General features: G+C 44.7%; 3 protein-coding genes across 9 annotated transcripts; 1 reads left to right on the top strand and 2 right to left on the bottom strand.

Moving 5' to 3' along the window:
• Positions 1–1,408: 1,408 nt before the first annotated feature.
• Positions 1,409–13,357, bottom strand: mthfd1b (methylenetetrahydrofolate dehydrogenase (NADP+ dependent) 1b). 6 transcript variants are annotated; one of them, XM_070978675.1, is made up of 29 exons: positions 13,265–13,357; positions 12,342–12,458; positions 10,246–10,330; positions 9,923–9,982; positions 9,769–9,822; positions 9,348–9,484; positions 9,105–9,205; positions 8,843–8,979; positions 8,385–8,496; positions 8,161–8,288; positions 7,775–7,872; positions 7,428–7,601; positions 7,142–7,278; positions 6,987–7,033; positions 6,792–6,899; positions 6,617–6,691; positions 6,421–6,523; positions 6,250–6,326; positions 5,839–5,979; positions 5,680–5,748; positions 5,289–5,400; positions 4,945–5,084; positions 4,578–4,619; positions 4,319–4,419; positions 3,942–4,119; positions 3,712–3,819; positions 3,400–3,552; positions 2,806–2,919; positions 1,409–1,800 (listed from the first exon to the last, which is right to left on the bottom strand). In XM_070978675.1, exons 2-28 carry the CDS (start codon positions 12,377–12,379, stop codon positions 2,830–2,832), a joined length of 2,805 nt encoding a protein of 934 aa, XP_070834776.1. In that variant the 5' UTR covers positions 12,380–12,458; positions 13,265–13,357; the 3' UTR covers positions 1,409–1,800; positions 2,806–2,829. The 6 variants fall into 6 exon arrangements, with proteins under 6 accessions (XP_070834776.1, XP_070834774.1, XP_070834775.1 ...); XM_070978673.1 differs by having other exon boundaries at positions 12,342–12,468; positions 13,141–13,335; XM_070978674.1 differs by lacking the exon at positions 13,265–13,357 and adding an exon at positions 13,141–13,211.
• dorip1 (dopamine receptor interacting protein 1) lies at positions 12,679–15,885 on the top strand. The gene is made up of 5 exons (XM_070978682.1): positions 12,679–13,003; positions 13,275–13,799; positions 13,985–14,074; positions 14,175–14,309; positions 14,591–15,885. Exons 1-5 carry the CDS (start codon positions 12,918–12,920, stop codon positions 14,772–14,774), a joined length of 1,020 nt encoding a protein of 339 aa, XP_070834783.1. The 5' UTR covers positions 12,679–12,917; the 3' UTR covers positions 14,775–15,885.
• On the bottom strand, positions 15,795–23,301 carry LOC139341937 (kelch-like protein 28). 2 transcript variants are annotated; one of them, XM_070978680.1, is made up of 6 exons: positions 23,139–23,301; positions 21,992–22,252; positions 21,257–21,894; positions 20,679–21,122; positions 19,374–19,582; positions 15,795–19,280 (listed from the first exon to the last, which is right to left on the bottom strand). In XM_070978680.1, exons 2-6 carry the CDS (start codon positions 22,250–22,252, stop codon positions 19,117–19,119), a joined length of 1,716 nt encoding a protein of 571 aa, XP_070834781.1. In that variant the 5' UTR covers positions 23,139–23,301; the 3' UTR covers positions 15,795–19,116. The 2 variants fall into 2 exon arrangements, with proteins under 2 accessions (XP_070834781.1, XP_070834782.1); XM_070978681.1 differs by having other exon boundaries at positions 23,132–23,209.
• Positions 23,302–23,596: the final 295 nt, after the last annotated feature.

The raw sequence follows: 23,596 nt of genomic DNA, 5'->3' as shown, positions 1-23,596 counted from the left end.
GGAAGCAGCTCCACTAAAGCACAACATCATTTGACATAATAAGGTTGGTTTCTGCTTTATTTTTGCTGATGAAGAAATGACCTGTCTTGTAGCAGCAACAAGATTGTGCACAAATAATATAAGCATTTTACTAAATGCAAATTTCCTAAACACTAACACTTAATTTTGTCAAGGCCTCTCCTCTCAAGATAAACAACAGCCAAACCACAAATACAATAACTTGTTTGACAGCTCGGTGTCAGTCATTGTGATCCAGATGAGCAGAACAATGAGCTGATTGAGGAGTTTCAGTGTTTTCACTTCCATCTTCTGTATGCTGATTTTATGCGTTTCTGTGGCTGAGATGCTACAAACAGTGGTGTGTCTATCGAAGGCTGTATCATCGTCCTTCATCACCTTCATCAAGCTCTCACCAGGTTTCAGCGCGCATGTGAAGCAGCTGACCGTAGGATCTGCAGGCGATGCAGACTTCAAAGCTCCTGTTTCCAGTTTTCATCCTTGATTTTCCCAATAAAAGACATCTTAAACAAGTCAGCTTAGCATTTTCTTAACTGAGCTACACCCACTTTGAGGTGCTGTCACTGACCTAGTAGTAGTTCATTTAATATCATATATGGTCCTCAACTGTTTTCCTGCTGGTAGGAAAGCATTTGTTTAATATTAATTCCACCAAAATATTAAAATACACCATTTACATCCTTCTGCAGTTCACCACACTGAGACACCATCTGTCATTGTTTCACAGCAGACAGTCTGTGCATCACTGAGTCGCTCACATTTGGTTAAAAAGCTGGTTAGACCTTTCTGAAGGCCGATGTCTGATTCATCTGTTGGTAAATATTTATGGTTGGACATATGTTTTGCAAAAAGCGGAGCCTGAGGGCATTTCCAATACCACACATTTGAGGAAAGATGTCCAAACAGGCAAGTTGTACATTTTGACGCTGACATATGGCACACAGGTGTCTGCGCCTCAGATGTTCAACACAGCTCAAACATCAGCTGGGCATGTTGGTTTCCATAGCCGCAGTGACTGACGTGTTGCAGGATCCAAGAAATCAACATTCATGGATTTGTCACATACTTCATATTTTTGTGCAGGCATACTCTTTATGTTCAGTAATATGAGGAACAAAATGGAATAGAAGAAGAAAGAAATGCTAAAAATGTGTAGCTCACATCTCAGAGACGAGCTGATGTGTGGTTTTCCATCGAGGACACTTTATTTCATCTTTTCTGACAGAAAGGTGGACGTACCTTCACCATAGCTCCAGCAATGTTAGACAGTATTCGTAATATTCCATCACAATACAGGACAGACAATAATCACAACGTTGGTCAAACATAATTAAAAAAAATTATGAAACATTTCATAAGGGAACATCATTTTTATGTCTTTTTTTTTTTTATAACAACTTTATCCCACAGACGCACAGAATTCTGTGGCCTGGAAGAGACGCTCATGTTGTAGTGTAAACAAAATATACACCACTAGTTAACACTAGTTACAGGCTTATTATTGTCATTGGAAAATACAAGCCGGGCTTGTTCATGTGCAGTGGCAGACAAATGTTAATTGGACACTCTTGTAGACTTACAATCTCAGGGGGATAAACTGCTCTGTGATTAAGTTTCTTGATTAACCCATCGGCCTTCTGGGTAAAGAAAATCAGTTAAATACAGGTGTCAGTGAGTGGAAAAACAAGACAAAGAAACAGCACCAGGGGACAAGCTCAAGGCACTTCCATTAAGTAGTCCGTCACATTTCATGAAGGCTCAGTGAGGGGTGCTGGGCCATGTCTGCACAGTGGGAGGAAAAACACAAACAATAAGGGCAAACATTAACAGTGATCATTCATGCCTCTCCAGTATAGCTGCTTTCGTCAACAACTAAATATCGTCGTCAACGAACCTTTATCACGTGACGAAAACAAGACGAGACGCAACGTAAATGCTGGTCATGTGACGATAACTACAATTAAATATATAATGCAATATTGTTGATGAATAAAAACGAGACTAAATGTGGTTTACAAAATAAAAACTCTGCTAAAATGTCTCCTCATTTCCGTTGACTAAAACGAAACGAAACGAAATCTTCTAACGTTATTTCGTCTCGTTTAGTCGCGTTGTTATTATTATTTTGCAGTATTTCTGTTTCCCATGTCTCTCTTCAGGGGCTGCATTAGGTTGCACTGCGCAGTCGCAGGCGACGTCACGGCATTAGTTCCCACTCGCGGCATTATTGAGAAGATGCAGCTGCGTCAATGACAAACAGCTGACAAAGAGAACGGGACCGTTGGCCGGCCAGCCGGCTTTGCTTGGTAAAATAAATATGTTGTAAATTCAAATCAGAGCCTCTTCGTGTCTGGAATGGATGTATTCTTGAGTCTATAAGCTAACAATAATAATAATAATAATAACAAGATAACCTTGTTTGAATTGTGAAATGGGTTTGACTAAAAGAAAATTTTGGTTTCGTCTATAGATACTATATTGACTGGGTTAAATAGAATTGCATTACTAAAAAGTTATTACAATTTTCATTGACTAAAACTAGACTAAAATGTCATCAGTTTTCGTGCACTAAAACTAGACAAAAAGAGTCACGGATAATTCTGACTAAAATAAGACTAAAATGCTCAGACTTTTAGTCGACTGAAACTTGACTAAAAAGAGTATGAACGTGACTAAAACTAATAAAACCGAAAATGACAGCTTGACACAAAGACTAGACTAAGACTAAAATTAAAACTACTCTCCAGTAGGAGAATGGTATCTGCATGTGTTCACTGCCTTCCTCACCATCATACAGTGTAGAGCCACGCTTCAGAAGAGACCATTGACCTGTTCAGTCTCAGGGTCCAGGTCAATGTCGTAGAAACAAGGCCTGGTGGGCAGACCAGGGATCGTAGGCATCTGGGAGGAACAGCAAGAGAAAGCAGCTTTAATTTCAGACATTTTGGAAGGTAGATTCTGGCCGATAATAATCTGTACACGTGTGCAATGCAGCCTGGCAGGCACATGAGACATTTCCAGTAATGACTCTTTCACTATCGGTGGACTATACCAGCTCTTTCTGCTAGTTCAGAGAAGCAGGTGAACCTTCAGCAAACTCAGCTGGTGACACAGATTGACAAACATTAAGTTTTATGCTGGAGTTTAAGATGGATTCAGCCATTTGCAACGCATGACATTTTTAGTTTGTTATCTGAATGAAAAGACATGAATACTACAGTCCGTCAGACTTTGCTTTTTGTTAACAGGATTGTTCTCGACAAAGGGAATGTAGAAAATGAAGGTGTGTTACATTGTGATGTGGTTTGCAGGTGTCAGACAGCAAAGAGTCACTGGCGTGAAAGGAAAGGCGTTGCTTGCACGGCATAAATGAGTGCTTACCGTGCCAACCAATGGGAACAGAAAGCCAGAGCCAGCACTGGCTCGGATGTCTCTGATTGGCAGGATGAACCCTGTGGGCACACCCTTCTTGTCTGCCTCGTGAGAGAGTGACAGGTGAGTCTTGGCCATGCAGATTGGCAGATTGCCGAAACCCTGAGGACAGAAGGGGAGCAAAGAAAATGTATTAGATCTTTTTCAAAAGGCTGATGAAGGCTTTCTCCATCCAATTATAATTTCAACTGACAGCAGAAGCCAACAAACAGGCCCAACAAGACAGACGAAACAAACGAATCGAGCAGGAGAGATGCTGACCTGTTTGGTGTAGAGCTCCACTTTGTGTTGAGCCTCTGGAAGGAGCTCGATGTCGTCCGCTCCGTAGATCTTCTGGGCGATTATTCGGATCTTGTCAGAAATGGGGAGCTAGAGAGGAATTAGAGATATACACACTACCATCAGTGCAGTCCTTTAGTTGATATTTTGGCCCAACAAGCGTACTGTTTGTGCAATGCAAAAAGAAAAACAGAAAATGTGATGGCCAATACCTCCAAATCATAGAGGAACTTGAAGTTGCTGGGGGCCTCAGAGGCCCTCTGGACAGCCTGACCCAGGGCCACTGCACCCGCTCCACCCTCAGCCCAGTGGGAGCAGCGTACGGCATCAAAGGCTCCAGCAGCTTTGGCCACGCTGCAGACCAAGTCCAGCTCAGCCTCGGTGTCTGTCCTGCGGGACGGGTCACAACAACAACAGGTGTTATAGTTAAACAGACACAGGAACTTAAACGGAACAGGAAACGATGGAAACAGACAAGGATGAAACAAAATGTGCAGCTTTAAGCAAAATTCAAAATGATTTCTCCATATGTTTGTGGTCATGTAGATCATTTGAGTCTTTTTCGACAGTGTTGTCATCCATCACTTACTTGAAAGCGTTGACAGCCACCACCACCGGCACGCCGAAGTGCTGTGCATTCTCTATCTGCTTCTTCATGTTGCTGCAGCCCTTCTCCAGCAGCTCAAGGTTCTACATGCAGGTACACACAAACATTCTTTTTAAAGAAGCAATTCTCTGTCCAAATAATGCTGATGCTCATAAAGGTGTTTTAACAAAGACAAAGCTTTTAAATCTGAGGTGCCGCGCTGCACCTCATGCAAACTTGTCTGACCAACGTTATACATTACCTCGTCGATGTATTCCTTAGGCAGAGGCATCCCAGCAGTGACCTGAGTGAAAAGAGTGATAAGTCAATTGATTCAGTGAACTGAAAAAAATCTCACTATTAACTTATACACAGAAACCTGACAGATGTAACAACTGTGTGAATGAAGAAGTGAGAATATGAATGAGTTATTGCTGTGTGACATCCACTCAGCAGGAAATGTAATTCCAGTCCCAGCAGCGTGCTGTCATTCCCTGATGGGGGGGTCAGACACCGTTGTGTGCAGAGGGAATATTTTGAGCTTGTGTAGATGCTGATGTTGTGTTCAGAACTCACTATGGACAAACACAAACATCTTAGGATACCGAGGAACAGGAAAACAAACTCACCGTTGGTCCTCCTCCGTGCATCTTCAGCGCTCGGACAGTGGCCACCAGCACCACCACGTGGGGTCTCAGGCCTGAGTAGCGGCACTTGATGTTGAAGAACTTCTCCATGCCGATGTCAGCACCAAAGCCTGCCTCCGTCACTGTTGGGCACAATTGATGTTGAAACAAGGACAACGGCCACAGAATCACAGCTGTAAGGAATACTGAGCAATGCAGTAGTAGTAGTAGTATTATATAATATCTACTACATAATTTGTACCATCAATACATGAAATCGTATACACTGCAGTACCAGATCAGGCCTGAAAACATAAATATTGATGAAATTTCTCAGCTCTGCTCACCTACAAAGCCATCAGGTCCAACCAGCTTCAAAGCTATTTTATCAGCCAGGATGGAGGAGTTGCCATGAGCGATGTTGGCAAAAGGGCCAGCATGGACAAACACAGGGTTTCCCTGCAGATTCAATGATTCACATGTGACATAACACCAATATCTCAAGGCAAAGTCACCCCTCTGGCACAGACGCAGGTTTGGATCATTAGAAAATAAAGCCTTTAAAACCAACAACAAACAACCACCAGATGTCAAAGGACTGAACTTTCAAAGCTTGTGAGGTTTTTCTTTGAGTCTTAAACTGTTCACACACGTTCCTAACCTGCTTAAAGGTCACAGTGGTTAAAGTCACGCCCGTTTCAGTGGAGCGAAACAGGTTAGCACGTGTGTCACACCCACCTCCAAGGTCTGCATCAGGTTTGGCTTGATGGCATCCTTCATGAGGACGGTCAGGGCACCACTCACACCCTGGAGGCAGAAACAGTAGATTATAGGAGCCTTGTTTCAACAACGCTAACATAGACTGTGCCATCGTGAAGGAGACTCCAGACCACTGACCAGGTCCTCGGTGGTGATGGGTTGACCGCTGCGGCTGGTCGCCACGACCATCTTGGCCAGACGCTGACGCATGTCCTCCAGGCTGCTGGTGAGGGCGAGCACCGCCATGATTTCACTGGCCACTGTGATGTCAAACTGGGCCTGGAGGACAGAGAGGAAATCAAATTACATGTGTATTATAAATGAGGCTTAAACAAAGCTGTTGTTCGTAAAAGAAAAAGAAAGAGAAGTTATTCTTATTCGTATTTTTTTAACTACATGTAGATTTTTTAAATGTATTTAGTTTACAGCATCTATCAAAGATCGAGTGTTCTCAATCTCAATCTACCACAGTGCTTTCTTTGGTTAAACCACTGGGTGCACACGGTGGCTTCTACTGAACAACAGGCTTTGTGGATCTTATCGCTTTACCTCTCTCGTGTATCCCTTCTCAGTTGGCGACTGGCCGATCGTGATCTTCCTCAGGAATCGATCATTGGTGTCCAACACTGAAACACGAGGACCACGTGAGAATTTTATGTACATACAGCAAATTTAACAAGGCAGATAATGTAAATAATGAGGATTAAGAGGCGTTCATACCTCTCTGCCAGGTGACAGAGCTCGGGTCTATGTCCAGGCGGACGAAGCGGGTGATCTCTTCTTCAGTCAGAGTGGAGGGGTCCGTCTTCTCTATGCCCAGTCTCTAAACAAATACAGAAAATTCAAATCAGACGTCCGTCATTCTCTGGACTGTGAGTTACGACAAGACCTACACGTCTGTGACACGGCTATTTACTTTCAGTCTGTTGATCTGGATGGGGGAGAACTTCCTCTGTCCTCCGCTGAGTGGGACCAAGCGGTTATAAAGAGCCTGAGGACGCATACAGAGAGGAGGGTAATGGTCAGAAGCAAGTAATAAACTTGCAAAAAGTGCATTTCTTAGTATGCTACTGATGAAATGGAGTTCCCACCTTGTCAGATTGTGTAGACTCATGGAACATGCGAGCATCGATGGCAGCAGCCACCAAGTTGTTGGCCGCCGTGATGGCGTGAATGTCACCAGTGAGATGGAGGTTGAACTGAAATGAACAGACTCGTTACTTCAATCCACCTTTGCCTTTGTATACAGGCAGCACAGCCTCTAACTCGAAACAGCAGTGTCGTACCTCTTCCATAGGAATGACCTGAGAGTATCCTCCTCCTGCAGCACCACCTGCAGACAGAAGACAAAACTACAGCTTCATGTGCCACCATAGACCTTAAAAAATGACATTTCAGCAACCTGTGCAACTTTCTCACTGAGTGTTGTTCCAAAGCTCACCTTTAATGCCAAAGGTGGGTCCCTGAGAGGGCTGTCGGACACACGCAAACACATTGACCTTCATGTGGGCTCCCAGGGCCTGGACCAGGCCGATGGTGGTGGTACTCTTTCCTTCACCCAGAGGGGTGGGGGTAATGCTGCAGACAGACAATGTCCATCAGCAGGGCCAGAAATGAACACGTGCCAAGTATTTAATGACATTAAATGTTGTCTTTGGTCAAATCAACATGAGCAATGTCAGCTCAGCTGTGGTGAGGGGTGCACATTAAAGATAATGCCAGCATACCCAGTGACCACCACGTATTTGCCGTCTGGCTGGGCCTGCAGGCGTTTGATGATACTCAGCTGGACCTTGGCCTTAGTCTTGCCAAAGAGCTCCACCTCATCGGAGAGCAGGCCCACCTCTCTTGCCAGACGGTCGATGGGCTTTGGCACACAGGAGCGAGAAATCACAATGTCACTGTTGGGAGGTAAAAAGACAACACAGAATGACTTTTATGGTCTGTGCAAAGGAGGAAAACGGCAACGACCGAAGCCAGTTCATCTTCATGTGGATAACTGAATTTAACGGATCCTTCAGTGGCGAGTTAACAGAACACATGATGAAGACGAGGGGGAGATAAGCAGACACACCTCGGCACGGGCTTCTGGAGGTTGAGTTTGGTGTAAGAAATGTTCCACTTCCCTGGCTGATGGCTTGTCAGGAAACGCTTTGCACTCAACACTGTGTTCTACATACATATGCACGTGCGCACACACACGCACACACACACACACACACACACGCACACACACACACACAGTCATTATGTTGTTTTATAACTTTATATACTGTGCTCCCACATAATAAGCATGCTAATAAAAGGAAGACAATAGCAGGTCATTTCGCTGCAATAAAAATCTAATTGCTGCAGCACTGTGGCAGGGAAAAAAAAAACTGTACCTGACCTGTTGCTGGAAAGATCATTTACTGCCAACACAGAGTTTAGTTCAGGATTCACTCTCCAGATGGACCTTACCGCCATCAGCATGGCCACAGTCATGGGTCCCACACCACCAGGCACAGGGGTAATGAAGCCGGCCTGCTCCTTGGCTGAGTCGTACTGGACATCGCCCACCACTCGCTTCCCACTTGCTTTCGTCTCATCTGAAGGAGACAGAGAGACACTCTGTGGTAAATACTATGAACATGACCTCTGACTGCACTGATTCACTTCTGAAGACAAGGAATGCAGAGTCCAACCTGGAATGTGGTTGATGCCACAGTCGATGACGACCGCTCCCTTCTTGATCCACTCTCCTTTCACCATCTCTGCTTTCCCGATGCCGACCACCAGGATGTCTGCTTTGCCCACCTGGGAAAAAACAGCAGTGGACATGAGTGAGTGTTTCACAAATAAGACGACAACATGAGTAACAATGATGCTAGGCCTGATGGACATTTATTTTATGCAAGTTAATGGAAATTTTCAAACATCTGGCAACACATGTTATTGCTTGTTATTGCCACAAGATGGCAGCAGACAGTCAGACTTGAACTGCCTCTGTACACCTCTGTAGAGAAATGCAGACAGCCGTTTGTGTCACTGCCTGAGAACATTTTAAAGACCCATAAACAACAGCTATGTGTGTGGGCACATCATGGCTGATGGGAATACAATCTTGAGACTGCTGGGTTGGGTGGAGACGCTACTGTTGTACCTCTCCGGGGAGATCAGCGGTTTTTGAGTGGCAGGTTGTGACGGTGGCGTGGTTCCACAGCAGCAGGTCATGCATCGGTGCACCCACAATCTTACTGCGGCCAATCACCACCGCTCTCTTCCCTGCCACAGACACACCTGTGGAGAAGCGGCGGATCCATTGATTAACTCTGACCTCATTCATGTCATGTCATATATTCTCACAGCACAGATGCTCTCTCTCTGAAAAACAAATATTTTAGGGTGTTAATTGGTGTGTTTACCGGTCTGTCTGATCAACTCCATGCAGCCGTTGGGTGTGCAGGGGATGAAGCAGTCGCCCAGGTCCCCGCGAGACAGCTTCCCTGCATTGATGCTGGTCAGTCTGTAAATGGACCAAAGCAAAGCGAACACTGCAAATCAAAGATGTCTAACAATTCAAATGATCCCAGTGAGATTTTGAAACACCTGAGCTCAATTCAAAAGAGGAGTCAGCTCTCTGATCTTCAGTTAATGTCTGAGCCTACCCGTCAACATCCTTCTCCGGGGCCACGGCGTTGGTGATCTTCTCTGTGTCCATCTTGTGGATCGAGTCTAAGGGCAGCTGTACGAGGAGGCCATGGACAGACGAGTTCTCATTCACCTCTGTGATACTGTGAAGAACCTACAGACACACAGACAGCCTTCACTCTCTCAGGTACTTTTGGTTTATCATTTACTGTGTGAACCTTACAATCCCTGTTGCTGTTATGACACCAGTGGTCCTACAAAGTCCAAACTTGGCTCCTGTCTTACAGCACTGAAAAGCACTGTCAACTGTGTTAATTTTTTAAAACCTCAGCAGGGAAAATTAGAGATTTATTGACTTTATCAGGCAGTACAACAAACTCTGAGAGTGTCTTAGTGTGTATATAGATTAATTAAAGCCATTTCAAAGTCCATTCTCACCTCCTCCTCTGTTGCAGTCTTGGGAAGTCTCATGTGTGTAGCATTTATTCCAATCTGTGTACACAGAGGAACAGATCAGGCTGGATGTTCAGACTGATCGCAAACAGGGCACAGTAGAAGTGTGGTGTACATGTGATGAGAATGATCTTTATACCTCTGCTGCTGCCTTTAGCTTCATGCTGATGTACAAGTTTGAATCATCGCGGTCTCCAACCTGCAAAGACACATGAAGGAACAGGCCTTCACCAGATGCATATGTGTTGATCACAGAGCTCTTGTCTAAACATGTCCATCTACAAGTAGAACACATTTATACTCTCTGTATACATGCAGGGGAACACGCGCACGTGAGCAAACTCCTCATCTGCTGACCACCTTCAAGAGATGGCCATGAGAGAGCACACAGCAAAATAAGCAAACAAGCTATCCATACATGTTTTAGATAATATGGGGAAAAAGTTCCCATCTCACACTTACCTGTAAAACCACTAGGCCGGGTTTGAAGTTGGGGTCCTGGAGCTTCATCTGCTCCACATCCTTCTTCAGACGCTCCCTCACCTGCCTGAGAAGACAACAGGATAAAAACCCACTCGATTTTTAATCTCTATGCATTGACAGTGATAGGACCATACAAGACCATATCAAACAAAGCGATAGACGTTCCCTCCCTTGTAGTCGTTACAGCTTTTTTCATCTAGCTATCTCATGGCACTGGTATTTTACAATCCACAGCCATCTATCTCAACTGCACATGCCAATCCAGGTCATCAGAGAGTCCGTTTGGGAGGATGACATTCTTATCTTTGATCTTTGCTTTATCTCTTTTTGTTTAATGCTTTGGTTATGGCACCTAGATTAAGTCAATCAACCATTCAAAGACGAGACAGTCTGACAGACATAAAGTTGCTGGACTTTAACTCGCGGCAAGTAAATCTATTTTTGCAGATTTGTTGTGTGTCGCTAAACAAAGCGTAACACTGACTGTATTCATACAATCACACAACTAATCTCAGCTTCATTGATCTCGTCCACTCTGTACAAGAAAACACACTGTTACTCAAAAAGGTCTAAGGACGCGCTGTGTTTAAAGCTGAGTCTTTATGCATCACATGCACTTTGTTGACAGCACTGATAGAATACACCGTGTGATTATGATTGGATGTGTGACACAATGAAGCGACACGAGTTTGAACTACGTTTTAATTAACCTCAGACAGCTTTTGCCATGGTGGCTTTGCAAGATTAGAGTTTTCTATTGCAAGAGGTTCATCCAAAGGTCCACAGTGTGCTCTGATAATGAAAACTTTGGACGATCTTAATGTCTTCAAGGCAAGGCATCGGGCATCCAAAGGCAGTGACATGTTCGCCTTTCTAAAGGCTTGGCTGCAAAGGAAAACAATGATATAACAGATATTTTATATTTTTAAGTCAATATAGTGCATAAAACACAGACCTTCTATGGAAACTTACTTACACATTGTTTGACATGACCTGCACTGTGCTGGGTTTTTTTCATTTATTCACCCAGGGGAACTGTCGCAGCTATAGCTTTATTACTGGTCACTGAACAACTAGGGCCATGTCCCTATAAACAAAAGACATTCATCCACTACACGGTGCTGTTTTGATCAGGGATTGTAGAAAACTAAATGTCTTGACGGGAAGAGACAATTTCATCAATAAACCCCAGTCCATAAAGGTCACTCGTCCTGAACAATCAATGGTATGTTAGCTTTTGTCAAGCGTCAGAGATAATGAAGTAAAGGCTGCTCCTGGAGGTACGGCAGATCTGTGGAGAGGCTCTTTGAGTTGCATACAGTAATTGAACTAATGAGTATGGTGAGGGGCACTTAACAGGGTGCAGGCTGCTATGTCTTGTGACAAGCACATGCAACTATATATTCTGCACTCGGTTGTCTCTTTACCAAATAAGCAATATTTGGATGAAGTCAAACTTTGAACTATTACGCACAAAATGCACAGTTGTTAGTTTTGTCTTGTGGGTTTTAAGAGCGGTGTTTGCCAGCCTTACGACTCGAGGTCACTGGACAAATAGGGCAAAGATCATAGCACACCACCACTGTTTCTTACATAATGCTGCATTCAGTGCTCTAAACATATGGTTTACCACCGGGTTAGAAACAGTCATAAGTCAGTACATTTAGTGTGAAAACATTCAGACTGCTCTATATAACGGTCAGGACAGAGATTTCATGCACCCTGGCAGTGAGTCCACTGTGATTCCTCAGCTGGTTATCCATAATAAACTGCTGGCATTCTTCATTCACGTGGGCAGCGTCATGTACAACAAACTAGTTGATGCTGCCAGCACAGATAAGACCTCTTTCTTAAAAAACACATAACAGCTGCATGCAAAATGTGCATAACACTGGGAACGAGCACAGAAGTTGTTTGTGACTCGAGTGACGTTAATTTTAGCTATGAAGTAACTGTAACTCAGGTGGCTAGTTAGCCAGCTAGTTAGCCCAGTACAGACACGTTTCCTCACACTGCTTACACGTCTTATGCTATCAGTACACTGATAAACGCGTTTGATAAAATCTGAAACTTACGCTGAAACCTCTTTCCCACTGATAATTTGAGCTGACATCTTTTTAGTCCAGAAAGTCCGTGTTCTCAGGTGCCGCCTGCACTCTCGTTGCCTGACCAGAAGATGAGCGCGGTGAGTTCTGCCAAAAACTTAAGTTTAGTGAGAAGGCGTCACAGCAATGAGAATCGGTCGTGGATGTGACGACAAACAAGGGCGGGGATATTTACAAACTGTCAGCTCTAATAGCCAATCATGTATTTACCGTAACCCGCAAGTGAAAGTTCAAAACCAATAGTATTTCCAGTTCTGCCACGCAGCCCACAAGACGGTGGAGGGATGGGCGGGACTTCAAAAAATGTAATTACGACGAGAACCAGCAGAGGGCAGCACTATATTTACACACCGCTTAGCAAGATTAGTCGTAAAAAACAACAACATAGAATTGTTTATTTTGGTCTAAATTAACGCTTGATCGAGGTTGCTCTGATGCTTTCCAAAGCGTCATCATTCAAACGTCCATCAGAAAGTGCTAGAAAATACAGTACTTAAATTATCTGGCCTTAAGTCCGATGTAAGACATGAAGAAATACAGAGAACTATGGAGAGGAGACACTTCGGTTTGAGCGACACCAAAGACCGACAAACGCTCATTTCAAACCCTGACAGCAGTCTCCACTTCGAAAGGTAAGTAGATAACGGCTGTTAATTTGTTAAGATAGCACGCCTTTAGGCTCTGTCTATTCTCTGGACACAGGGCACTGGACGTAACTCGTCATTGCGTAGCTTATTTTGTTATTCTAAGCTAACGTGCATTTACTTACATGCATACCCTCCGCTGTTATCGTTCGTGGTAAAGCCGCCGTCTCTCATAACTACACAGCTTGAATCCATCCGTGCAATAAACTACACCTCACCCACACTTCCTTGTCCTCTGCTAACTCTTACGTCTCTTCAGGTCTAAGACACTTTTTGAAGAAATTCGTGCTTCCATCAACAACAACGATGAAGAGGACCGCTCATTCTGGAGGCCTGTCCTCCCGTGGGGTGGCGTCTTCAGCATTAAAGCAGGACGCAAGGCCATATCGTGCACCCCCTTGTACGTCGAAATCAACCTAAAAAACACCTGCACCATCGATGGCTTTCTCATGATCCTCTATGTGATTCTGCGGGACAACCAGGGCTTTCCCAGGGAGCTGGCGGTCTTCCTGGGCAAGCGCTTTGTGGAGCATTTCCTCTACCTGATGGACTCCTGTGACTACACCACGGTGAAGATGCTGTGGATCTGGGACAGGATGTCGAGGAGACAGTACCGCTCTGAGATCCGCCAGGCAGCGCTGGAGATCGACCTGTTCGGTAACGAGCATGAGAACTTCACAGAGAACCTGGAGGACCTCATGTCCACCATGCAGGAGAGTCTGTGCACCAACTGGAGCTGCCCGGCCCGCTTCCAGGAGTTCATCAAGACCACAATCCGCATCAGGTACCCTGCACACATGGAGCACTTGCCTCTGCCCAATTATGTGAGCATGTTAATCTAGTTTGTCTTGTTGGATTGTTGGAGGTATTTTCCCTCCACAAAGCTGCTCATCCCTCATTAACAGGGTGTTTTGGTCGCTATGTGTGCTTTTCATTTCTCACAGTTTCACTCTGACACTTTCCCTCCAGCCCTCCTCATGAGCTGCCTCAGAGAGACCCCATTCAATCAGCCCTGGACGAGTTCTTCAGCCCCAGGCTCGTGCTCTGCTGTCAGCTGGGGTGAGACAAGAGGAGGATGTCCTTCATCTCCTGATTGGGTTCAGTCTTGTTCCACTTCCTTCACAACTTTTTTTTTTTTTTTTTTTTTTTTTTTTTACAGGTGTGATGGTCTAAGGGAGTTCTCTCAGAGGGTTTTCTGCCACGGACCCCCTCCCTTTTTCATTCTCAACATGCAGCAGTGGAAGTCAGAGGACCTGTCCTATGTTCCTTACCACCTGGCTCTCTGCCAGCACAGGTGTGTTTTCTTTTTGTATATGTAGTTTGGTGCCTGTATTCTTCAAGTTGGAGAAGAGCGATGTGACTGAGGCAGGAAAAACTGGAATCTTGTACATCCAGCACTGGATATTTGCAAAGTAGCTGTCATTGAACTACAGCATTACATTCTATTTTTCAATTTACATACATTTATGCATTTGTTTCTCAGTTTTTCAGTTAATTCTGCCTCCCTTTGTCCCTAATACACTCTTGCTTTGGGTTTCCTGGATAGAAAATTCTATTAAATAACCCTTTCCACAGGTACTCACTGGAGGGCGCCACACTCTTCAACAAGGAGGAGCATCACTACTCTGCAGCCTTCCAGATAGACGGCTGCTGGATGCACTATGACGGCCTGAGGAGTGACAATCTGATCCTGTTACACAAGCCGCCGGAGCTCCTGCTGCTGTCCTCTCTGGTCTACATCCGCGCCTCTGACAAGTGAACACATCTCATCACAAGTGGACACATGGATGAGCAGCAAGTCCAAACATTCGTCCACCTTCCTATGAGTATTTTGTCATGACCCCATTGACAACTTTCCTTTTTTTTAAATGAATTTCTGTCAGCTGTAGCTTCCTCTGTTTCACCTGATTGCTTGCAGAAAGCTTACTGTGCTTAATGGAAATTACTTCTTTTTAGGCATGCTTGGAATCCAAGACTATGATGGACTATAATAGTTCTGCGTTGATATGCATTAATGACAATATCTGAGAGTAATGCACATCGTATGCACATACAGTCATGGTTGTTACAGGGATTATGCAGTATGGGTGTATTTGCCGTTAAGCAGCCTTGTACAGTAGATGCCACTGACTGTATATCACATTCCCATCGATGTGCACTATTCTGGCGGTTTAATTTTACATTTCCTACAATGAAACTGGTGCTTTCTCTATTTACAATGTGGTCCGAGGATAAGAAACATCCAAACCAGACCAAGGTCCATGTCAGGGTAATGTCTTGTTCTTTAAGATGTTTAAATTGGAGGCAAGTATTTGACACAATGAGTGAAAGATAAAACCTAAAGGTCAGAGGTTGAGGGCACATCTTTTCTGACACGACAAGCTTAAATATTACCTGTTTGGCTTCCAGGGCACCAAGCCGGCAGTATGTCCATACAACAATGTTACACCATACTAATGCCCGTGCTTCAAGCTTTTTAACACGCTGGCTCAGCACACACTGCAGTCGCCAACACATGGAATATGTATTTACATGTTACATGGTTTTAGATTCTGCCTCAGAGTATCACACTGTGCCTCTGCCAAGGGAAGTTTAATGAACGGGAATCCTGTCAAGTGCCAATCCTTGATCATGATTATTTTTCAGTCGCTGTTTCTCGATGCTTAGACTGTCTTTAAAATGCAAATACAAATATTTTGGAGTAAACTTGCATTGATTTATTTTGTCACACTTGCGCATTGCATGGGTGGATATAACAAGAGCCACATCGAGCAGACAGTACCTTTTAAGGCAGGCATTTATTTTAAACTGGGTACAACTGCACCACACAAACTGACTAAAATGTATGTAAAATGTCTTCAATCAAAACATGATAAAATGTGAAAAGCTACCGTTTCTACACCTAAGGTTATCTTGTACTTCCAGTATTAATCCACAGGATATAAAATTCAAGATCGTCACCTAACTCCAGACACACAATGGGAAATGTAAAAGAAGCAGAGTGGTCATTTGGCTAACATTGACATCAGTTTCAAAGGAGTTTTCTTTCAGACACAAACGTTAGAGTGGCAGTCCATTGCAGACCAGGTGTTAGTCGTCCATCTGTTTTCTTTGAACAAGCACTTTGGTGAGAGTGGTGGCAAAAACACGACATTGGTTAGGCCATAAGAAAAATGCGTACAAACTCAATTGGAACATCCCTTCTTTTTGCAGATTCACGTTTGCAGATTCTCATCAGCGTCTCTCCAGAAGTAGTAGTAAGTGTACACCTTTGAAATCAAGACATTGTACATAACAGCGATGCTGGATGAATCATGGCAGCAGCACAGAATTACGCCTGCGTGATTTGTGCTGTGGCTGTGAAGTGACGAACAAAATCTAGTATGACAGACAGACGACAGAATCAGCAAACAAAATCAGGTGACAACACAAAACAAAGAATCATAAATACAAAAAAAAAAAAAATCATTCACATCTTTCTAAAATAAAATGACATTTGCAGAAATTCGCTTGGGTTGTTAATGCGTTTCCATTTCAAAACAGACCAGAAATGGAGAGGAAAGTACTTCATGTGGTGATGCAAACAATCACTAAAGCTTTCACCAGTGACACCCTGACCGATCTGCAAGGCAAAGGTCATTTAAGTTCTCGTCTGTAGTCAGTTTCTGCAATCGTTCTACAAACACGTCAAGTTTAGAGCACAAGGGTTAAGTGGAAGATGTCCTGTCTAGTGTTTGTGGTGATTTTTTTTAAAGGTCTATGCATCAAAATTGGCCATTAATTAATAGACTGAGAGCAATCCATCTCAATCCGCCTAAACGAACATGAAACTCAATTGTACCATTCGGATGTTTCATGAGACGTCCGCATTTGTAGCCGACAGTGTAAATCAGCAGACGTGCCATGTGGGGTTCTGTTACAGCAATATGAGATGCCTTGGCTTTTTAAAAGAGACAAACACAGAACATATTCATCCACAGAGAGAACAGAAGTATTATTGCATTATCTAAATGCCATTATTCTAAATTAAAACATATATACAAATTACAATATGTATCAAATAGTTTGGTAAGTGCAATGCAGAGCTTGGTTTAAGTTTCCACTTCTGTGCAAACGTCAGTGCACAAAGCAATTCGAACTGGACTTTAACATTAACAGTGACTCAACACACACCACGCCTAGCCTTTTCGAGCCTAGTGCCCCCTCTATTGCTGTGCAATGCTTGACCTTCTGTTAGCCTAGCCTAGAGTGACACCCTCAGCCAGCTGGGAGTCAGAAACACCCATGGGAGCATTCTGGTTCCTCTCTCAGGACACGGGACTGGTGATAATGGCAACACGGCCTGAGTTGGCTGGCACAGCCCTTGGTGCTATATCGTCCATCTCCATATGACAGCATGGAAGAATGCTAATGTAATGTTAGCAAAAAGGACGAGAAGAAAATGTTTTCATCTGTGGCACACGAGGAAAGTCGTTTCTAGCACTGGAGGTGGGAAAGACGCCAAAAAAAAAGGTCATGTTTGGCACTTCACATGAAGCTGTGAATGGATTATCTCAAACCTGAGCTTGCAAGCAAGACCGTGGCCACATGAAGATCATGTTTGGCGGCGAGTTGGTGAGTGCAGGTGTTAGACCCAATCACAGGCAGAAAAAGTCTTGTTCAGAGCTAAGAGAGTGACTGTACTGGGATCAGGCATTGAGACGATAACAAAGCATGCTCATATCCTGCAACAGGGACACTCTGAGGGCCGGGAATGCTGACTAAGATGTAATTTAAATCAAAGAAAAATCTCAAACCAAACATAGTGCTAATATTCAGACAGAAGTTTGTGGTTGTCCATCCACAGGCTTCCCTTTCAGTAGGACTTTATTTTATTGCATTGTTGGGGGCCATTAGATTTTTACGCATTTAAATGCATATAAATCAAATAAAGAACATCTAACGCAGTGATGTAGCTGAGGCCGAACAGAGGTTGACCTAATTGTGTGAGGCAACACAGACAAACAGCTGAATCCTGAATCCTAAATATAGCACCAGTTGGTATTGTGTACAGACCAAAGGGTGAAAAGAGGGCCAAGGTCAATTTCAGCTATTGTGAAGAGTAGCAAGAAGTTCATGACCTGACCGTAGGAAGATGTGACAGGAGCGAGAGCGCGGGGGTTTTTAAATGGCTCTGAGGATGAAGCAGAGACTAGTGGCAAACACTCTCAGGAGAATTCGTCATTCACCTCTACGCTGACCCTTGAAATCAAACTACACACACATCCGCACACACTAGTGACCCAGTGCAGAAAAACATTTACAGGCAATGCACTAGAGGATATATTCATATCTATATATTTCATTTAGATTATTTACAGGAGAGGAAAAGGCAGCCCTTTTTGAGAAAATATAAAGATTCCAACTTTTCTCTTTTTTGTGAAGCACTGATTTTGATGCAGAACTCCTACGTCGCTGAGCCCGAGCATCAGTTCTGCACGCAGACACGCAACGAAACAAACAATCCTATCTGACATGCACGTACCCCCTCGAGCATACACACGGACATACACACTACATGGCCGACAACCACAGATTCACACAAATACGCTAGCAAACTGCGGTGCTCTACAAAATTTGAACACATGGTTCCAGTTGCAGCAGGGAAATTAAAAAAAAAAAAAGACTTGAGTGTTAAACACAATTAATGGCAACAAACAAATAAAATGTCTGCTAACAGAGAAGTCTGAAACAAAAGTGACAAGTTTTCTCCCACAATCCTCTGGGAAATGGCTCAGAGTCCTCATTGTGGTCCAGCAGCAGTAGAGCAGTCGTCTCCTCCTGCCCGCGACAACAGCCGTCCAATCGTCTTCCTCGCTTTTCCACCAGGCTTTGTAGCTCTTTGTCATCTCCGCAGCCATGCCTGTGGTCCCCCTCTCGCCGGCCAGCTAGCCCGGCACATCCATCCACCCAGCAGGCTCCCTCTCCTCTGGCGTTCACGTTGGCGTGCAGCACTTTTCTGCACCTGGAGGATGAATGTGGGGAAGGAGGAGGAGACAACAAAAAAGAAACGTCTTTGTGTCTAAGTTCTCTTATTGGGTCCTAGCTGGCTGGGCCATGGGTCAAAGGGCAGTCAGACCAAAGTTGCAGCGGCAGTACATCATGCCGCTCGAGTCCAACCAGCTGTCTGAGATAGGGTCATAGCGCTGGACAGTGTTCAGGTAGGACGACCCAGAGTGACCTCCCACCACATAGAGGTAGTTGTCCACGATGGCAGAGCCCACTCCTGCAAGACGATGCCAAAGTGGTATGTTGTTAATTACACACGTTCCTGAATCCTACAGATTGGGGCCTGAGCTAAAGAGGGACATAAACTCACCGGTGCGCGGTTCATTCATTGGCCGACAGGCTGTCCACTGGTTCTGATGTGGATCATACCGCTCAATGCTGGACAGGTGCGACACGCCGTTGTGTCCGCCCACCACAAATATGAAGCCGAGCATGACGCCGACTCCAAAGTTGATCCTCTTATCTGCCATGGGGGCTACCATTTCCCAGGCATCCTTGCTGGGGTCGTACCTCTCCACGCTGTGGGCGACAAAACGCAATGGAACACATAATGTTTAAAAAGCAGCAATGCAGACTGACGTCGTCTCCCGGCCCTCTGCAAGTCCTCAACAGATGCCCCCACCTGAATACTGGAAGGATTTTAAGAAACTCTGTGATTAGATTTTCATACTACACCAGCATAACTGAAACAACGGACATGTAGACAATCTAGTCTCGTGGTATTGCTTTGGGAAATTGTCTGAAGTATTGTTAATTATCTGCACTTCATTATTTGTCTACAACATGCAAATACTCTTGTGTACTCCTTCAGATGCATTTCAGGGGTGAGGAATCTACTTCACATACGAATTTAATTTATAATCCAGTACTTAACTGGACCAATATTTAGTCATTTAGTCTACCATTCAGGTAGTCTGATCACACACATCCGGTGCAACTTGTACCAGCGGTGGTGGTGAATTACCAAATCTGACCACAGTCAAACGATCCCCCTAACAACAACTGGAAAACTGGCAGCCTAGGATTGTTTTGCAGTATGCGAGGACATATAAGCCACTGGGGAACAGAAGAAAACAGTCCCAAAAGATTCTCCGTCAAACACATTTTCCTGATGGGCTTTGGGAGTCAAGGAAACGAGCAACAGAGGCCCTGCTCTCTAGAGATCCACAGCAACAACAGAGGTCTAAGCAGGAGCACACAGCCGGGCAGCCTCTCCATGAAACTTCAGCAGCCACTTCTGTTATGACTCCCCTTCACTCATTAACAGGGCCCTGGCCATTTTCTCAGCAACACTTGACATCCTTCACTTGATTGCCAGTTCTATTAAATAAACTAACAAGACCTTGCAAGAGAAAGCCAGGTTAGGTTTAAAAGAGCTAGAAGCTTTTCAAGGAGATCAAAGGCTAGTTTTATTTTTTTTTAGCTGAGTAGCTCCAGAATGATTCAGTGCCTTGTTAAATATTGGTTTATAAACTTGCTGCTGTCCGAATTGTACTAGAATTGAATGTTTAAAGAAAATCAAAACTCATCATTCCTAATGTCTAAACACCCATAACATACAGTATATTTCCAGTAGTGAAACAAAACAGATCGTGTCCAGTCTCACTGGCAGTACCTGTTCATATGGGCTGGGCCGTAGCCTCCGATAGCATACACCATGCCATCCAGCACAGCAGTGGCAAAGCAGCTTCGGGACTTCGTCATGGGTGCAACAGGCTGCCACTCCTTCAACTTGGGGACGTATTTCTCCACCGACTGGAGGTAATACTGGCCGTCATAGCCTCCGAGGGCGTAAAGCTCACCAGCCAGGACGACCACCCCGAGTGTGCTGCGGCACTCGGCCATACGCTCCACCGAGGACCAGGTGTTGCTTTCGGGGTCCCAGCTCTCCACTGTGCTCTCGTGTCTCCGATAGCTAATGCCCTGTCTCATGTGCGTGGCAATGCCTCCCACCACATACACCTTGTGGTCCAGCACTGCCACTCCAAATTCATACCGGGGTACACTGAGAGGGGCAAGTCCTATCCATGAATCTGTCTGAGGGAAATACATTTCCATGCTGGAAAGAAAGAGGAAAAACGCTTATTATCTGCATTAGTCTGTTTGTCTTTAAACACAGGACACAAAGAAGGCACAGACAGCAGAGGTTTGGAGAGCTGCCTTTTCAATCGTGCTTAAAATGACTATCATTACCTTTCTAATGTTGCAAACAGGCCAGCCTTGCCTCCTACTGCAAGCAGCACCTTCGGGGCACACCTGGGCCGAGCCGACAACACAGTCTGATAGGAGAGCCGGTGCTCAGGCATAAAATGATATTTGAGGGCCTCATTGAGCAGGTGCTTGCATGCGTGGTCATCTCGTATAAGGTGGTTGGCTTCATATAGGCGGGTGAGAAATTTGACGCTGAGGAGTGGAAGGCGAACACAGTGCAACAGCTGAGCCAGATGCTGCTGTCTCTCAGTTACGTCATATTTGATCCACGATTCCAGGGCGTAAAACACAGTCTCCTCCGTGACCACCTTAAGGCAGTCGTTGGACACAATTTCATCCAACTCAGCCCTCGTCAGTTCAAAAAACTCCTCTGTCTGACAAACCTCCTCAAAGTTCTCACAGATGAACTTAGTTGCAGCCAGGCACAGGTCATGACAGCCATATGTCTCTGCAAAGCGGGAGATGCCTATACAGTTTCCTGCATCCAGCTGGCTCTCTAAGAAGGAGCAGCACTCCTTAAGTACTAGCTTAACCTGCAGCAAGTTGGCAGCCGGTAGCAGAGATTCCACTGTTTCCTGTGAGATAAACACCGTGCCAGTGTAGGCATACTCAACGATGGCCTGGAAGACAAAGACAAAAAGCACCATGTAAACAATAACTATGCTACAAGCAGTTAGTCTGTGCAGTTAATAAAGTGTCTGCTGGCTCGGAGCATACCTGCAAGGCAGTCTCGTCGATGCACTGGAACTCCACCTCGGAGGTCTCCTTTTCCGACAGGTTACCCGTGAACATGGCCTTGAAGTAAGGGCTGATGCTGGCCAGCACTACTTTGTGAGCATGGATCTTGGCATCACCCACGCGCAGGACAATGTCACATAGTTCGTGATCCTGCCGCAAGAGCTGGAGGCCTTGCAGCAGCTGCTCTGAGTGAGGCCGTTTCAGACTGGCAAACATATAGGACTGGTCCTGCTGGTCCATCTGAGAGCAGGAAGCCACATATCAGTGCGCTGTTGACATTTTGTGAAGGCTGCTGATTCTGTGAAATTTTCTGATTGACTGACACGTGACCAAGCACCAGTGGAAATACTGCAAATCCTGGAAATTAACCAGTTGTCTTCTTGTTCCTGAGACTACAAGACTGGAAAGCCAACTAAACACAGGCCTGTGCATCATGACGTAATTACCGCACACGTTAAGGAAACATGCCCGGGCAGTGTGATGCATTCAGGGATGTTTTGAAGTGATAAAGTAGTGTTTCCGATCCGCTGTTAGCAGCCTGCTGTGATGTAAGCTAAAGGGGCATGATCTTCTTAATCCAGCGCTAACACTGCTTAAAGTTGAACAGCCGTAGTGGCTAGAAAGCGTACACATTTTTACACTAACCTCAAACCACCTGCCTTCGTGCTGCTGTGCATGCACTTACGCTTTATGACATTCAGTCACAATCACGCTCAGTTTGTTGACTGAGGCCTTGGCTTGATTTCTGAACGGAGGACATGGTCAGATCAAAACTCGGTAGCTACTTCATAGCTTTAAATCAGCAGACAGCTAATGCGCTAGCTAACACACTGTAAGACCCATCAGCTTTGATTTTGCAGAAACACATTTCCACTGATACCATATTTATGTAAGCATCGGCACCATCATATCGTCAACAATGTTCGACTCTTGCACATACACAGCTCGTTTGTCTCTGTTTCCTTGCACCGCAGTCAGCGAAGGTTAGCTGCTAAAAATAAACACGGTTACTGTGGCTAGCTGCATCATTGATTGATATACAGTAACATGGCTGACAGATACAAAAAGTGACGTTATAGCTAGCTGTCAAATAACATCGTCAAATCAAGGGAAACAAACCTCTAACCTATAGTCCGTCTGGTGTCCCGCTGTAATGACCGATTTTGCAGTGGCGGAGTTCAGCGGCGACGAGTGGGAACCCCGGGCAGCTATCAGGAAAACAACCTACCGCCAGCTTAGCCACCAAGCTACAGATGAGCTCTTATACTAACGAGTTACCAGAGAAGCACTCCCACTTCCGCTGCTTTCAAAATAAAACCACATTTACAGCTATTTTCAAGGAAAAGCGACTTCGATGTCAGCAAGCGAGAAGCCAAGACAATGTATTAACAATGATACTGAACATTACCAGTATGTATATTTTTAGAGGAAATAATAACACCATTCTTTTTGGCAACCACAAAGCACACAGAATGTGATAGTTATTAGCTATTGTCAGTGTTATGTATTGCATTAAATCATTACTCATGCTATACATTGTGAACTACATTTTACTGTTGTTTTAATGTGGCTGATACAGCTGGA

This window comes from Chaetodon trifascialis, chromosome 14 (assembly GCF_039877785.1).
Source record: "Chaetodon trifascialis isolate fChaTrf1 chromosome 14, fChaTrf1.hap1, whole genome shotgun sequence".
Lineage (NCBI taxonomy): Eukaryota > Metazoa > Chordata > Actinopteri > Chaetodontiformes > Chaetodontidae > Chaetodon > Chaetodon trifascialis.
This window is presented reverse-complemented; position numbering and strand designations above follow the sequence as displayed.

Bases quoted from the DNA above. Each gene is read 5' to 3' on its own strand.
- mthfd1b (XM_070978673.1), bottom strand. From the start codon at position 13,210: ATGGATTCAAGCTGTGTAGTTATGAGAGACGGCGGCTTTACCACGAAC. The intron at 12,469-13,140 runs GTAAGTAAATGC...ACTAAACTTAAG, and splicing joins TAACAGCGGAGGGTATGCAT to TTTTTGGCAGAACTCACCGC. The intron at 9,823-9,922 runs GTATAAAGATCA...CTGTGTACACAG, and splicing joins AGCTAAAGGCAGCAGCAGAG to ATTGGAATAAATGCTACACA.
- dorip1 (XM_070978682.1), top strand. From the start codon at position 12,918: ATGGAGAGGAGACACTTCGGTTTGAGCGACACCAAAGACCGACAAACG. The intron at 13,004-13,274 runs GTAAGTAGATAA...ACGTCTCTTCAG, and splicing joins AGCAGTCTCCACTTCGAAAG to GTCTAAGACACTTTTTGAAG. The intron at 14,075-14,174 runs GTGAGACAAGAG...TTTTTTTTACAG, and splicing joins GTGCTCTGCTGTCAGCTGGG to GTGTGATGGTCTAAGGGAGT.
- LOC139341937 (XM_070978680.1), bottom strand. From the start codon at position 22,252: ATGGACCAGCAGGACCAGTCCTATATGTTTGCCAGTCTGAAACGGCCT. The intron at 21,895-21,991 runs GTATGCTCCGAG...TTTGTCTTCCAG, and splicing joins TCGACGAGACTGCCTTGCAG to GCCATCGTTGAGTATGCCTA. The intron at 19,583-20,678 runs GTACTGCCAGTG...TGTCGCCCACAG, and splicing joins GGCCCAGCCCATATGAACAG to CGTGGAGAGGTACGACCCCA.